Source organism: Ranitomeya imitator, chromosome 3, assembly GCF_032444005.1.
Source record: "Ranitomeya imitator isolate aRanImi1 chromosome 3, aRanImi1.pri, whole genome shotgun sequence".
NCBI classification, from domain to species: Eukaryota; Metazoa; Chordata; class Amphibia; order Anura; family Dendrobatidae; genus Ranitomeya; species Ranitomeya imitator.
The window spans coordinates 468646281-468659209 of record NC_091284.1 but is presented as its reverse complement, the minus strand read 5'-3'; the positions used below and the strand labels follow the sequence as shown (position 1 = coordinate 468659209).

The following is a 12929-nucleotide window of genomic DNA, read 5'->3' as shown; positions in this document are numbered from 1 at the left end:
TGCAATATACTACGTGGCTGTGCAATATACTACGTGGCTGTGCAATATACTACGTGGCTGTGCAATATACTACGTGGTTGTGCAATATACTACGTGGCTGGGCAATATACTAAGTCGCTGGGTAATATACTACGTTGCTGGGCATTATACTATGTGGCTGGGCAATATACTACGTGGCTGTGCAATATACTACGTCGCTGGGCAATATACTACATCGCTGGGCAATATACTATGTGGGCTGTGCAATATACTATGTGGGCTGTGCAATATACTACGTGGCTGTGCAATATACTACGTGGCTGTGCAATATACTACAGCGCTGTGCAATATACTACGTGGTTGGGCAATATACTACGTGGCTGTGCAATATACTACAGCGCTGTGCAATATACTACGTGGTTGAACAATATACTATGTGGCTGTGCAATGTACTACGTGGACATGCATATTCTAGAATACCTGATGTGTTAGAATCGGGCCACCATCTAGTATAGTATAATGCACCCCCTTGTCATGTATAGTATAATGCACTCCATAGTATAATGCACACTTATAGTATAATGCACTCCATAGTATAATGCACACTTATAGTATAATCCACCCCCTTGTCATGTATAATGCACCCTTATAGCATGTATAATGCACCCCCATAGTGTTATGCAGCATAGATACCATAAAGCCGTGTGCCAGTGGAGAGGGAGAATACGCAGAGTCCACAGCAATGAGCAGTGAGTGAGTTGTGGACTCGTTCGTCAAAATCCTTGCTGACTGTGTGGTTCATGCAGGCTGTAATCCGTATTGCTGCCACTAGATGGCAGAGTGATGACTGTTTTGGTTCACCACAAAGCCTTAGCTCCGCCCCCTTGAGCACCCGGAACAAGCAGTGTGCTGGGCAGGTGAAGCGTCCATGCAGTGCCAGGCATGCTCGGGTACCTGGCAGCCGCAGCTCTGGGCCTTGCGGCACTGCTGGGCATGCGGACGGATCCATGGACCTTGGTACAGATGCCCGGACTGAGCTATATCTTTCCCAAGCAGTGCAGTGTGACCCCGGGACGGCTGCTGAGTAAGGGCGAGCTGTCCAGCTATCACGGGGGGCATGGCAGCCCTGGCTTGTACCTGGCAGTGCTAGGGCAGGTGTTTGACGTGCACAAGGGGATAAAGCATTATGGGCCTGGGGGCTCCTACAGCTTCTTTGCAGGTACAAATCCTAATTTCTGCTTATAGGGGGCAATGTGCCATGTAAATGCCACTCACTATAGAGGGCAATGAATTGCCACTCATTGGATTCCCTTCGTGACATTGTTTTTAAGTTTTCTTTATAAAGTAATTCTGGAGTAAGTACTTCTGCACTGTGTTACTCTGTTATTCCTCCTGGAAGTGTATGCAGCAATGGGAAACTGTTACCAATGCTTCCAACTGTGGTGCATGGCCTGGAAGACCCCCAGAAAAAGTAGGGACATCCCTGACTCCAGGAGGAGAGCGCTAGTTTGCTGGGCGTCCTAAACCCCGCTGCGATCCCTGTTTGGATGCAGAGTCATGACCCTACAATGAAATAAAAAAAGATCCTATGTAAATGATGGCACTTCAAACAACATATAAGATAAATATGAGGGTTCAAGAAGAGATCCAGCAAAACTATAGAGACAAAAGTAGAAATGCCGTGTAGTGGACGCCGAGCACAGCGAGGGAAGAGCGGTAAAAATAAGGGATAAGGACAAAAAAAATATATATAATACAGTGACCCCCTTAAAATAGCAGACCACAATGTATTAATCCACTGAAAAGACCTATATTAAAGTGGCAAGCGTACAATCAATTGTAATCATCATGAGGCAAAAAGATGAATACCGTTATATGCCTTCTACTAGCATAAACAGGATGAGGCTGGATCAGAGACTAACTGCTCACATCAGTAATGCTATATGATCAGCCAAGTACGGAGCTATTCAAAGGTAACTAAATAGTTATTATCTGTATAATGGGAGCTTGTCACAGGAGGGTCCCCTCACCCCGACAGGCGTGCCCTCACCCCGACGCGCGTTTCGCCACCAGCTTCTTCCAGCGAGATTTGTTCTATAATGACCCTACACCAGAGTCCTACTGCTGGCACACCCCTATAACAGAGTAAGGCCACGTCCACACTATCAGTATGTCACCTCAGTATGTGTAAGCCAAAACCAGGAGTGGGTGATAAATACAGAAGTGGTGACGTGTTTCTATACTTTTCCTCTGACTGTTCCACTTCTGAGTTTGGTGTATATATACTGATCGTGTGAACATGGCCTTATTTTTCCCCTCCGACTCCCCCCTTGGCAGAACTCCTCAGCCCCCTATCTTTCCTGACTGCAGCATTTTTTATGTTCTGCAGCTCCTTCCCAGGCCTGATGGTCAGAACCTAGTGGTGAAGGTGGTCTAGCTTTATCCTGCACCATTTTGGTTTTGCACCTTTTTTTGTACAGTACATGTGGATGATGTGAGCATAACACAGAAAGGGCATGGTATATGGTGAGAACAGTGTTATACTCATTTTTAGGTTACTCATACATTTCCAATGGGCATAAAGGAGGAACAGTATATCTAACAGTTCTAAGCTTGGAATTATTGTATGGGAATTTTACCAAAACAAATAAGTTAGTAGGTGTCCTGGTCCTATTTAACTCTTTATATAATTGTATATTTCTATAAGGCCATGTTCACATTGCAGTTGTGGTTCTATTTCATTAAAATCCTTTTGCAATAATGAGCTTTTCTAACAGGATCCATTATCCTGTGCCAGGTCCATGTTCCAATAGATCCCATTTGGCAGGTTTGTTGTTTTTCTTGGAAGAATGTCCCTATTCCCTACATCTATTCTAATGGAATGCAACAATGGGACTGATCCATTATCAGCCAGTGAATTCTGTCAGGATCCGTTGTCATTTCTGTCCTGGACGCTGTATATTGGAATCCACGAGAAAGCATTAACTGTAGATATGTTTCCTGCCATACACGTGGGCGAACTCACTGTGTTTTCCAAGAGGAACACATTACAATACATGGCAGTGTTTTTTGTCCTGAATGTCTTTTTTTTTTTTGGCTGTCTTTTTGTTTCCTCACCGTTTGTTCATCAGTATTCTTTTAAGCATTTTTCCATTATTTTTTATGGCGTCTTTTGTACTGGCCGTTTTTTTTTTCTCTCCATTGACAATGAAGAATCTGCTAATGGTTTCTGAAGGTAAAAATCTTTCCTGTTGACTTCTATTTTAAAGTATAGAGCATCTTCAGAGTGGAAAATGTCTGAAGATTGGTCAGGTCAGCCGCTTGGAATTTTTTTTTAAACCTGTAGCTGTTAAAAGTTAATCAAAAGAATGAACGTATGAAAAGCAAATAGAACATATACATTTCTATGTAAAAACTTTCTTTCGAGCGTTTTCTCAGCACTTTTTCAGGCATGTTTTGGAGAGGACCCACCTGTGCACATACCTTTATTCTGTGGCAGAACTGATCAGACTGTTAAAGGGAATTTGTCACCCCCGGGGACGTATATGACCTGTTAATATATAAAAAAAAATAAAGATTATTATTAATATGGGCATACAGGTAATAGAAATGTTACTCTAGTCCTACATGTATGCCTCATATTAATGGTCTTGTTTTTGAGAAATCTTTTATTCTTTCTGTATGTTAATGATTTCTTCCAGGCTTCGGGGCGTGCGGTGCTTGTAAGAAATCCCTGCCCCCAGTCCTCATTACAATACTACCCCCCATCCCATGCCCATCAGTTATGTCCCCAAAATCCCACGTCTGCGCCCTGCACTCCCTCAGAAATACATGCCTCATCCTTCCTTATGTGGGCGCTACATTCAGGGATCTTCTGTGCAGGCGCCGGTGACCTGATTCAGTGACCTCTGGCCTGCGCGCCAATAAGGTGCTCTCCCCACTTCCTCCCTGCATTGTCATCGCTATGTACACATGGTTCCTAGCGATGACTGTGCAGGGAGGAAGTGGGGAGAGCATATTATCGGCATGCACACAGGAGGTCACAGTGACTCCCTGGCGCCTGCGGTGATCCCTTAATGCAGCGCCCATAGAAGGGAGGATGAGGTATGTACAGTTATATGAAAAAGTTTGGGCACCCCTATTAATCTTAAGCTTAATGTTTTATAAAAATTGTTTTTTTGCAACAGCTATTTCAGTTTCATATATCTAATAACTGTTGGACACAGTAATGTTTCTGCCTTGAAATGAGGTTTATTGTACTAACAGAACATGTGCAATCTGCATTCAAACAAAATTTGACAGGTGCATAAGTATGGACACCCCACCAGAAAAGTGACATTAATATTTACTAGATCCTCTTTTTGCAAAAATAACCGCCTCTAGTCGCTTCCTGTAGCTTTTAATGAGTTCCTGGATCCTGGATGAAGGTATTTTTGACCATTCCTCTTTACAAAACAATTCCAGTTCAGTTAAGTTTGATGGTCGCCGAGCATGGACAGCCCTCTTCAAATGATCCCACAGATGTTCAATGATATTCAGGACTGGGATGGCCATTCCAGAACAGTGTAATTGTTCCTCTGCATGAATGCCTGAGTAGATTTGGAGCGTTGTTTTGGATCATTGTCTTGCTGAAAGATCCATCCCCTGCGTAACTTCAACTTTGTCACTGATTCATGAACATTATTGTCAAGAATCTGCTGATCTGAGAGGAATCCATGCGTCCCTCAACTTTAACAAGATTCCCGGTGCCGGCATTGGCCACACAGCCCCAAAGCATGATGGAACCTCCACCAAATATTACTGTGGGTAGCAAGTTGTTTTCTTGGAATGCTGTGTTTTTTGGCCGCCATGCATAACGCCTTTTTGTATGACCAAACAACTCAATCTTGGTTTCATCAGTGCACAGGACCTTCTTCCAAAAAGAAATTGGCTTCTCCAAATTTGCTTTTGCATACCTCAGCCGACTCTGTTTGTGGCGTGCTTGCAGAAACGGCTTTTTTCGCATCACTCTCCCATACAGCTTCTCCTTGTGCAAAGTGCGTTGTATAGTTGACCGATGCACAGTGACACCATCTGCAGCAAGTTGATGCTGCAGCTCTCTGGAGGTGGTCTGAGGATTGTCCTTGACTGATCTCACCATTCTTCTTCTCTGCTTTTCTGATGTTTTTCTTGGCCTGCCACTTCTGGCCTTAACAAGAACTGTACCTGTGTTCTTCCATTTCCTTACTATGTTCCTCACAGTGGAAATTGACAGGTTAAATCTCTGAGACAGCTTTTTTGTATCCTTCCCCTGAACAACTATGTTGAATAATCTTTATTTTCTGATCATTAGACAGTTGTTTTGAGGAGCCCATGATGCCACTCTTCAGAGGAGATTCAAAGAGGAGAACAACTTGCAAGTGGCCACTTTAAGTAGCTTTTCTCATGATTGCATACACCTGGCTATGAAGTTCAAAGCTCAATGAGGTTAGAAAACCCTAAAAAAGTGCTTTAGTAAGTCAGTAAAAAGTAGGTTGGAGTATTTAAAACAAGAAAATAAGGGTGCCCATACTTATGCACCTGTCAAATTTTGTTTGAATGCAGATTGCACATTTTCTGTTAGTACAGTAAACCTCATTTCAAGGCAGAAACATTACTGTGTCCAACAGTTATTAGATATATGAAACTGAAATAGCTGTTGCAAAAAAAACAATTTTTATAAAACATTAAGCTTAAGATTAATAGGGGTGCTCAAACTTTTTCATATAACTGTATTTGTGAGGGAGTGCAAGGCGCAGGCTTCCGGGACCATAACTGATGTGCATGGGAGGGGGGTAGTATTAGGGTATGTTCACACGTTCCTGATTTCCATCCTTTTTTTTTCAGGACTGAAACCGCAGCTCTTGGCAGAAAATGCAGGTCCTTTTTTTGGTCCATTTTTTTGTGCTTTTTTGGTGCGTTTTTTGATGCGTTTTTTGATCCTTTTTTTTATGCTGTTTTCTATGCAGAGTCTGTGTGTTTTCTAGGAAGTTTTTTTAGTGTTAAAATGGCTGAAAATACCCTACCCCTAACCCAACCCCTAACCCTAACCCTAACCCTATTCTAACCTTAGTGGAAAAAAAAAAAATTCTTAATTTTTTTATTGTCCCTACCTATGGGGGTGACAAAGGGGGGGGGGGTGTCATTTACTATTTTTTTATTTTGATCACTGAGATAGGTTATATCTCAGTGATCAAAATGCACTTTGGAACGAATCTGCCGGCCGGCAGATTCGGCGGGCGCACTGCGCATGCGCCCGCCATTTTGCAAGATGGCGGCGCCCAGGGAGAAGACGGCCGGACGGACACTGGGAGGCCGGGTAAGTATAAGGGGGGAATATTACGGCACGGGGGGGGGCATCGGAGCACGGGGGGGGGGGGGGGCATTGGAGTACGGCGGGGGGGCATCGGAGCATGGGGGAGTGGGATCGGGGCAGCCACACTCCGCCCACGCACTTCCGCCCGCTTCCCCGCACTTCCTGCTGCAGCGGCACCACAAACCGCAATAAAACCCGCAGATATATTTTTGATCTGCGGGTTTTACTGCGGGTTTGACCTCACAATGGAGGTCTATGGGTGCAGAACCGCTGCGGCTCCGAAAAAAGAAGTGACATGGTACTTTTTTTTCCCGATTCCCGCATCATGTGCACAGTGGTTCCTGTTTTCCATAGGGTACAGCGTACTGTACCCTGCATGGAAAACAGCTGCGGAACCGCAGCGGCAAAAACGCTGCTGTTCCGCAGAAAAAAACGCACTGTGTGAACATGGCCTTACAATGAAGACAGGAGGCAGGGATTTCTTCCAGGCACTGCACGTCCCGGAGCCTGGAAGAAATCATTAACATACAGAAAGAATCTAAGATTTCTGAGCATCAAGACCATTAATATGAGGCATACAGGTAGGACTAGTGTATCATTTCTATTACCTGTATGCCCATATTAATAGGTCATATGTCCCCGGGGGGTGACAGATTCCATTTAAAAACAGCGTGCACTCTTTGCTTCTCCCTATTTCTTGCTACAGACTCCCTACAGGTTTCACCCCTGTACATTGATGTGAAGAAATTCTTAGTAAAATCCACAGCATACGGTATTTGTTCCTCCGAGCAGAAAATTTATTCTAAATGTAGATGGTACATAGGGATTTACACAGTCCTATTGAATGGCCCATAGGGCAGTTGGAGTGATTTGCATTGTATTTATTTGAGAAAAGTTCCATAAGTATGCACTTTTGTGGTGCACCAGCTTAAAGAGTTTACTAAAATCAACTAAATTTTATATTTCTTTTTCACAGCGAGAGATGCCTCTAGAGCCTACGTGACTGGTGACTTTACAGAAGGTGGATTAGTAGAGGATGTGACGGAACTGTCGCCTACGCAGATGTTACACCTCCACAACTGGCTTAGTTTTTATCACAAGAACTATGCAGTGGTTGGTATGTGTTTCTTTTTTTGACCCCATTATTAGAGACTGTTGTGCTGATTATAATGTACTGCTGGTAACCAGCTCATGGGTAGAAACATATATTAAGAAGTCAGTACTTACAGTTTTATTTTTCTTTCTATAAGGTAAACTCATAGGACACTTTTATGATGATGAAGGAAATCCTACAAAAGCTTTAGAAAAAGCATTAGCAGTTATTGATATTGGGGTAAAGTTAAAAGAGCAGAGATTTGAAGAGAATAAGCAGTTTCCACCATGTAACTCCGAATTTAACTCCGGTACCAGCAGAGTGTGGTGTTCCAAAAATAGGTGAGTAACAGCCATAGGCCACAAGCACACATTTTGTATTTTACCTCAGTATTTGTAAGCCAAAACCAGGAGTGGAGCAATCAGGGGAAAAGTATAATAGAGACATATGCACCACTTCTGTATTTATCACCCACTCCTGGTTTTCTGAGGTTCAGTATTTGGTCAGTAGTTTACATGTGAAGGTAGCCTAAAGCTGGGTTCTGACTAAGTCTGAGCCCCAATTTGCAACTTTAAATGACAGACGGCATTGAAAAATAAGCTAAACATAGTCAAAAGTTGTATACTTCCCGTGTAGAGCTACTTAGTGAAGCAAGTAACTGCATTAGGCACTCAAGATCTGCTCTTCTATGTTGTGCTCAAGCAGATTGTCATGGACTCCTGTAAATATCTCTAGTGTATGTAGCTGACAGTAAAAAATGGCACTCATATTTTACTCTGCCGTGAAAAGGGACATCATTTATTTGCTTTCTCTATAAAACATGTTAAAGGGGGTTTCCACTTGATTTCTTTTTCAGTAACAGTTAAAAAAATAATTGCCTTAGGCTTCTTTCACACTTCCGTCGTTTGGATCAACATGTTAGGGCATGTTAGGTTAGGCTATGGGTTGAACTAGATGGACTTAAAGTCTTCCTTCAACCTTAATAAATATGTTGCTATGTTTGGCCAACGTTGCAATGCGTCGTTTTGGACTTGTGCTGCTGTTGGCATTTGTTGATCCTACTGTATCTATATCCATACAGATCCAGGCGTTGCACGTATAACTGTCATGGTTGTGGACAGGGTCCTTCCCTGTCCTTTCGGGGTTAATTTGTATAGCCTCCTTTTGGTTTGGGGAGGGCTATATTTACCTGCTTTCTTCTGGGGATCCTTGTCAGTGATACATCTTTCCTGGCTGTGTGTCTAACCCCCTGGTGTGCTTGCATACTGTTTTGTCCGATTGCCTCTCGTGTATGAGCTGGTCTGTTTGCTCGTTCTGTGCTTTGCTCCGTGATTCTGTTATTACTGTCTCTCCTGGCTCTGACCCTCTGGCTTGTTTACTCTTGCTCCGCCTTCCTCGCTTGTACTGTACCGCTATCTCCGGCTTTCTGACCTTTTTGCTATGCCTTGACCACGCTTTCGTTTCATACTTTTGGCACTTCATCTACCTCCCGGCTTGACCTCGGCACGTTCAGTCTATTCTCTGGCTTCTCTGGTCACCGCCGCTACTCGGCGTCTGGCCCTGCCTCCGTCCACTCCCCCGGAGGTCACGTGCTTAAGGTCCTGCGCTCCGGAAGGTAAGCTCACCGCAGCGCTCCTTACTCTCTCTCTGTCCTTCAGTAACACGAGTAAGTCTGCAGCAGGGCTGTTACCAATAAACATTAGTTAATACATAATGAGTGGATTATAATTTTTGGGGCACAAATATAAGTACAGTGCTGTGCAAATTAATTGGGACTGAGCAAAAAATAAAATGTTATAATGCACTGTTGCATACTATTTCTGAAAATTACCCTTTTCCACTGGCTATTGACCAAGGTTTATTTATTATATATTAAACTGGTATGAATCACTGACTGGTAACCAACTTACGATTTAACTTAAAAAATGCTTTGTCCCAATTAATTTGCACAGCACTGTAAAAAGAGCTTCTGGTTGCAATGCAGCTGTTACAACAAACTTTTTGAGCTTACTAAGATTTATCTAGTCCCACTGTAGATTTACAGTATTGACAGATACCCTAGTAGCTAAATTGCCAGAAACTAAAGAGGCAGACTGTGTATATGTACAATAATTCTATAAAGCCAGCTACAACTGATTATTGTTTTGTCTTTGTAGTGGTGGAATACAAAGAGATTGGGTCGGAGTCCCCAGAAAATTGTACCTAGCTGGATATGATGGATATCGCTGTGTATGTGTCAGGACTACTGGTCCCCCATCAGAAAATCCTGAGACCATAGAACATGATGACCATGGAGATCTAGATAATCCTTCCCTGAAGGAATATAAAGACTGCAATTCTCTTTTTGACTGGTGCCTGCTTAAAGAATAAATTATGGATATCTGTAACTTATACATAATGGACAGATACTTAGCATGTTATAAGTAGAGATGAGCAAAAAGGTTTGCAGGACGCTAGTCCAATGGATCAGAGCCCTGCGAACCTCCGCCTATCTGCTGACATCCTTGGTGACTTTGTTTAGTAGGCCGGGCATGACATTATCGTTTCGATGTAACACAAGCATCACCTCATGCCGAGAATACGTAACAAACTGTAATTCTAAGTGCGGTTCTTGATAAGATGGACTCTGGAAGACTTCTATTACTAATATATGGTTTTAGTAAAATTGTGATACCTAGAAATTATGATGTCACATTGGAAAAACACTGTGCCACATGTCTTTTTTTTTTTAACCAATAAGTTTTTATTGAGAAATTGCATATTAACCATACAACAGTGAACTTCGGGAAGAAGAGGGGGAGGGAGGGAGGGGAGGGCAATCAGAGAGGGAAGGGGGATAAAGGACAAATCCAGTACAAAAAGCATGAGGACCACAACATAATCAGTACAGAATATACAGTTACAGTGTCAAGTACAGCCAAAAAAAAAAAAAAGGAGATTGATGAGATATACAATTTAAATGAGGGTAAGAGCAGACTGGGAGATGTGTACAGAGGACACCCAGGGGTCCCACCATGAGAGGACCCTAGTTCTCCTCGACAAACCCTGAGCCATAATAACCTCATAGCAAAAGTGTAAGTCGATTTTGGCGATCAGTTCGGCTCTAGAGGGGAGATCCGAGGACTTCCAATGTTTCGCAATGCATTGTCTAGCAGCAACCAGGACATTAGAGACAATGGGCCGGAGAGGGGAGGGAAGATCGGTGAGGGAGATGCCCAGGACAGCAAGTTGACCACTCAGCACCAGGGGGAGACGAGTCAGGTCGATAATCAGTGCTTCCACCTCGCTCCAAAAAACCTGAATCCGCGGACATGACCACCAGACATGGGACGAGAACCCCAAGGCGCCACACCCCTTCCAGCAGAGAGGGGAGGAGGACGAGGAAAACCTCGTCAAACGGACGGGGGTAATGTACCAGTGTAGTTGTATCTTTTTCACCTGCTCCAAGTGCCCAATACATGAGAATTTAGAGGGATGTGTCATTGCAAACTGCCAATCTTCCAGGGAGGCCTCAAAACCCAGCGAGGACTCCCAGGAAGTCATAAATTGAAATTTGTCAGTGGAACCATAGGATATGAGGGCTTTGTAGATAATGGATATGCCATGGGGCAATATAGTGGCTGGTCTGAAGAACCTATGAGCCGGGTCCTCTGTTAAAGGCGGGGGCACTCCGAACGACCGACGTGATCTGAGAAAGCTACGGAGCTGAAGATATTGGAAAAAGTCAGTGCTGTTCAGGGAGAATCTCCCTGAGAGGTCCTCAAATGACAGAAGACCATCTGAGCCAAATAGGTCCGCCACCCGGAGCACCCCACGACTTCTCCAGGAGGAAAGGGAGATATGTCCGATAGCATACTCCAAAGCCTGCAAAGAGATATAATCATACATGAACCCCAAGTGTGAGGAGCTAAGCAGCGCCCAAAGTTTAGCAGCGCTCCTGATAGAGCGGAGACACGGGCCCACAAGAGGGACCCGAAGCAGCTGAAGTTCTAGGAGTAGTTTAAGCGAGTTCTGGGGGGCAAAGTGGGACTCGATAAGGAACCAGGGTAAGCATGAGTTCCCCTCCCACCATATTTTAAGGGGCTCGAGGATCGCCGCCCTATAGTAAGACTGTACCGCAGGAGCACCCAGCCCACCCATAGAGTACGGTAGGAACATAATCCGACGCCTGATCCTGTGTGGCTTCTTGTTCCAAATAAACCGATCTATAAGCGATTGAAAAGCTGAAATAAACTTCGCGGGGATAGAAAGGGGGAGGCAACAGAAGAGATACATAATTTTAGGTAGGAATAGCATTTTAGCAGTTTGTATACGGGCCATCCATGAGAGCGACGCATTCGATAAACGATCTATGCCCTTCCTGACCTCCGCAAGGGTTTCCTCACAATTAGCGCGAACTATATTGTCTAATCTCGTTATCTTAATACCTAGGTACGTGAAGCCCAGGGGGGCCCAAATAAACGCATATTGTGATTGAATTTGGATCTGAAGGGGAACCGGGAGGAAAAGGGGAAAGATTGTGGATTTGGTCAAATTAAGTTTGTAGTATGAGACCGCCGAGAATTCCGTTAAAATAGAGGTAATCGCGCTCAACGAAGTTAAAGGTGAGGTGCAGGTTAATACCACATCATCGGCATAAAGACCAATTTTATGTTCAGTTCCCCCCACCTGTGCCACATGTCTTATTGGTGCGTAATACAAGTGGTGCAGTTTGTGCTATAGATTTATCTACAGGATGCACAACCGCTTGAAAATTTTGACTTTGGACAAAAACAAAGGCAGCCTTCCTGTAGTTTTCCAAAGTTTTTTCCTATAGCCCCTAATCTGATTTCTTATTTTTTGTATTCACATGGATTGTTCCTTGGTGTATGTCATTCATTGATGCTTTTCCCGTAAGCACAACATTAATAATAACCTCACCAAACATCATTATTTATTAAGTGTGAACCCTACAGAAAGTGATTAAAAAGCTTGATGACTATACAGATCTACACCGTAACATTGTAGCTATCCTGACATTGCTAATTCTGGGACATCTTTTTTTTAGTACTCTGTGTTGTGTATTTTTCCTTTGTTATTGTTTCTAGAAATTCATAAGTTGACATCAGTACATTACAAGTTGGGGGAGTGTCCCTCCCACTATCACTATCCAGTCAGTGTTGACAGTGGCCGCCGTTCGACACGCCCTCTTGTGAAGAGAAATGGTGCCACCCTGTTGTCAATTTATTCATACATTTTCAGGAGGTAGAACAGGATCACCACTAGGTTAAATCTTGTCCAATAAGATCTGTGAGGTCTTTGCTGAAACAGCCAATTATCTATACTACTTTTGATGAATTAGGAGCAAGAGAAGCAATCACAGTGAAGACGGGAACATAATTGTATGTTTGTCCAGCTTGTCCATAAGCAGCTAATGGCTGTATCTGAAGTACAAGGCTTCACAGAAGTAGATATGTAGCAAATGGGGTTAAAAAGTAACTTTTAATGTATAATTTCTAAAAACAACTTACAATTTGTGAAACA

At 43.4% G+C, this 12929-nt stretch overlaps 1 protein-coding gene across 1 annotated transcript; it reads left to right on the top strand.

Annotated features, from left to right (window-relative positions):
• The first annotated feature begins 863 nt into the window (after positions 1–863).
• LOC138670271 (neuferricin-like) lies at positions 864–10111 on the top strand. Its single transcript, XM_069757465.1, has 4 exons — positions 864–1198; positions 7290–7430; positions 7564–7747; positions 9563–10111. The coding sequence occupies exons 1-4, from the start codon at positions 922–924 to the stop codon at positions 9774–9776; spliced, it is 816 nt and encodes a 271-aa protein (XP_069613566.1). The 5' UTR covers positions 864–921; the 3' UTR covers positions 9777–10111.
• Positions 10112–12929: the final 2818 nt, after the last annotated feature.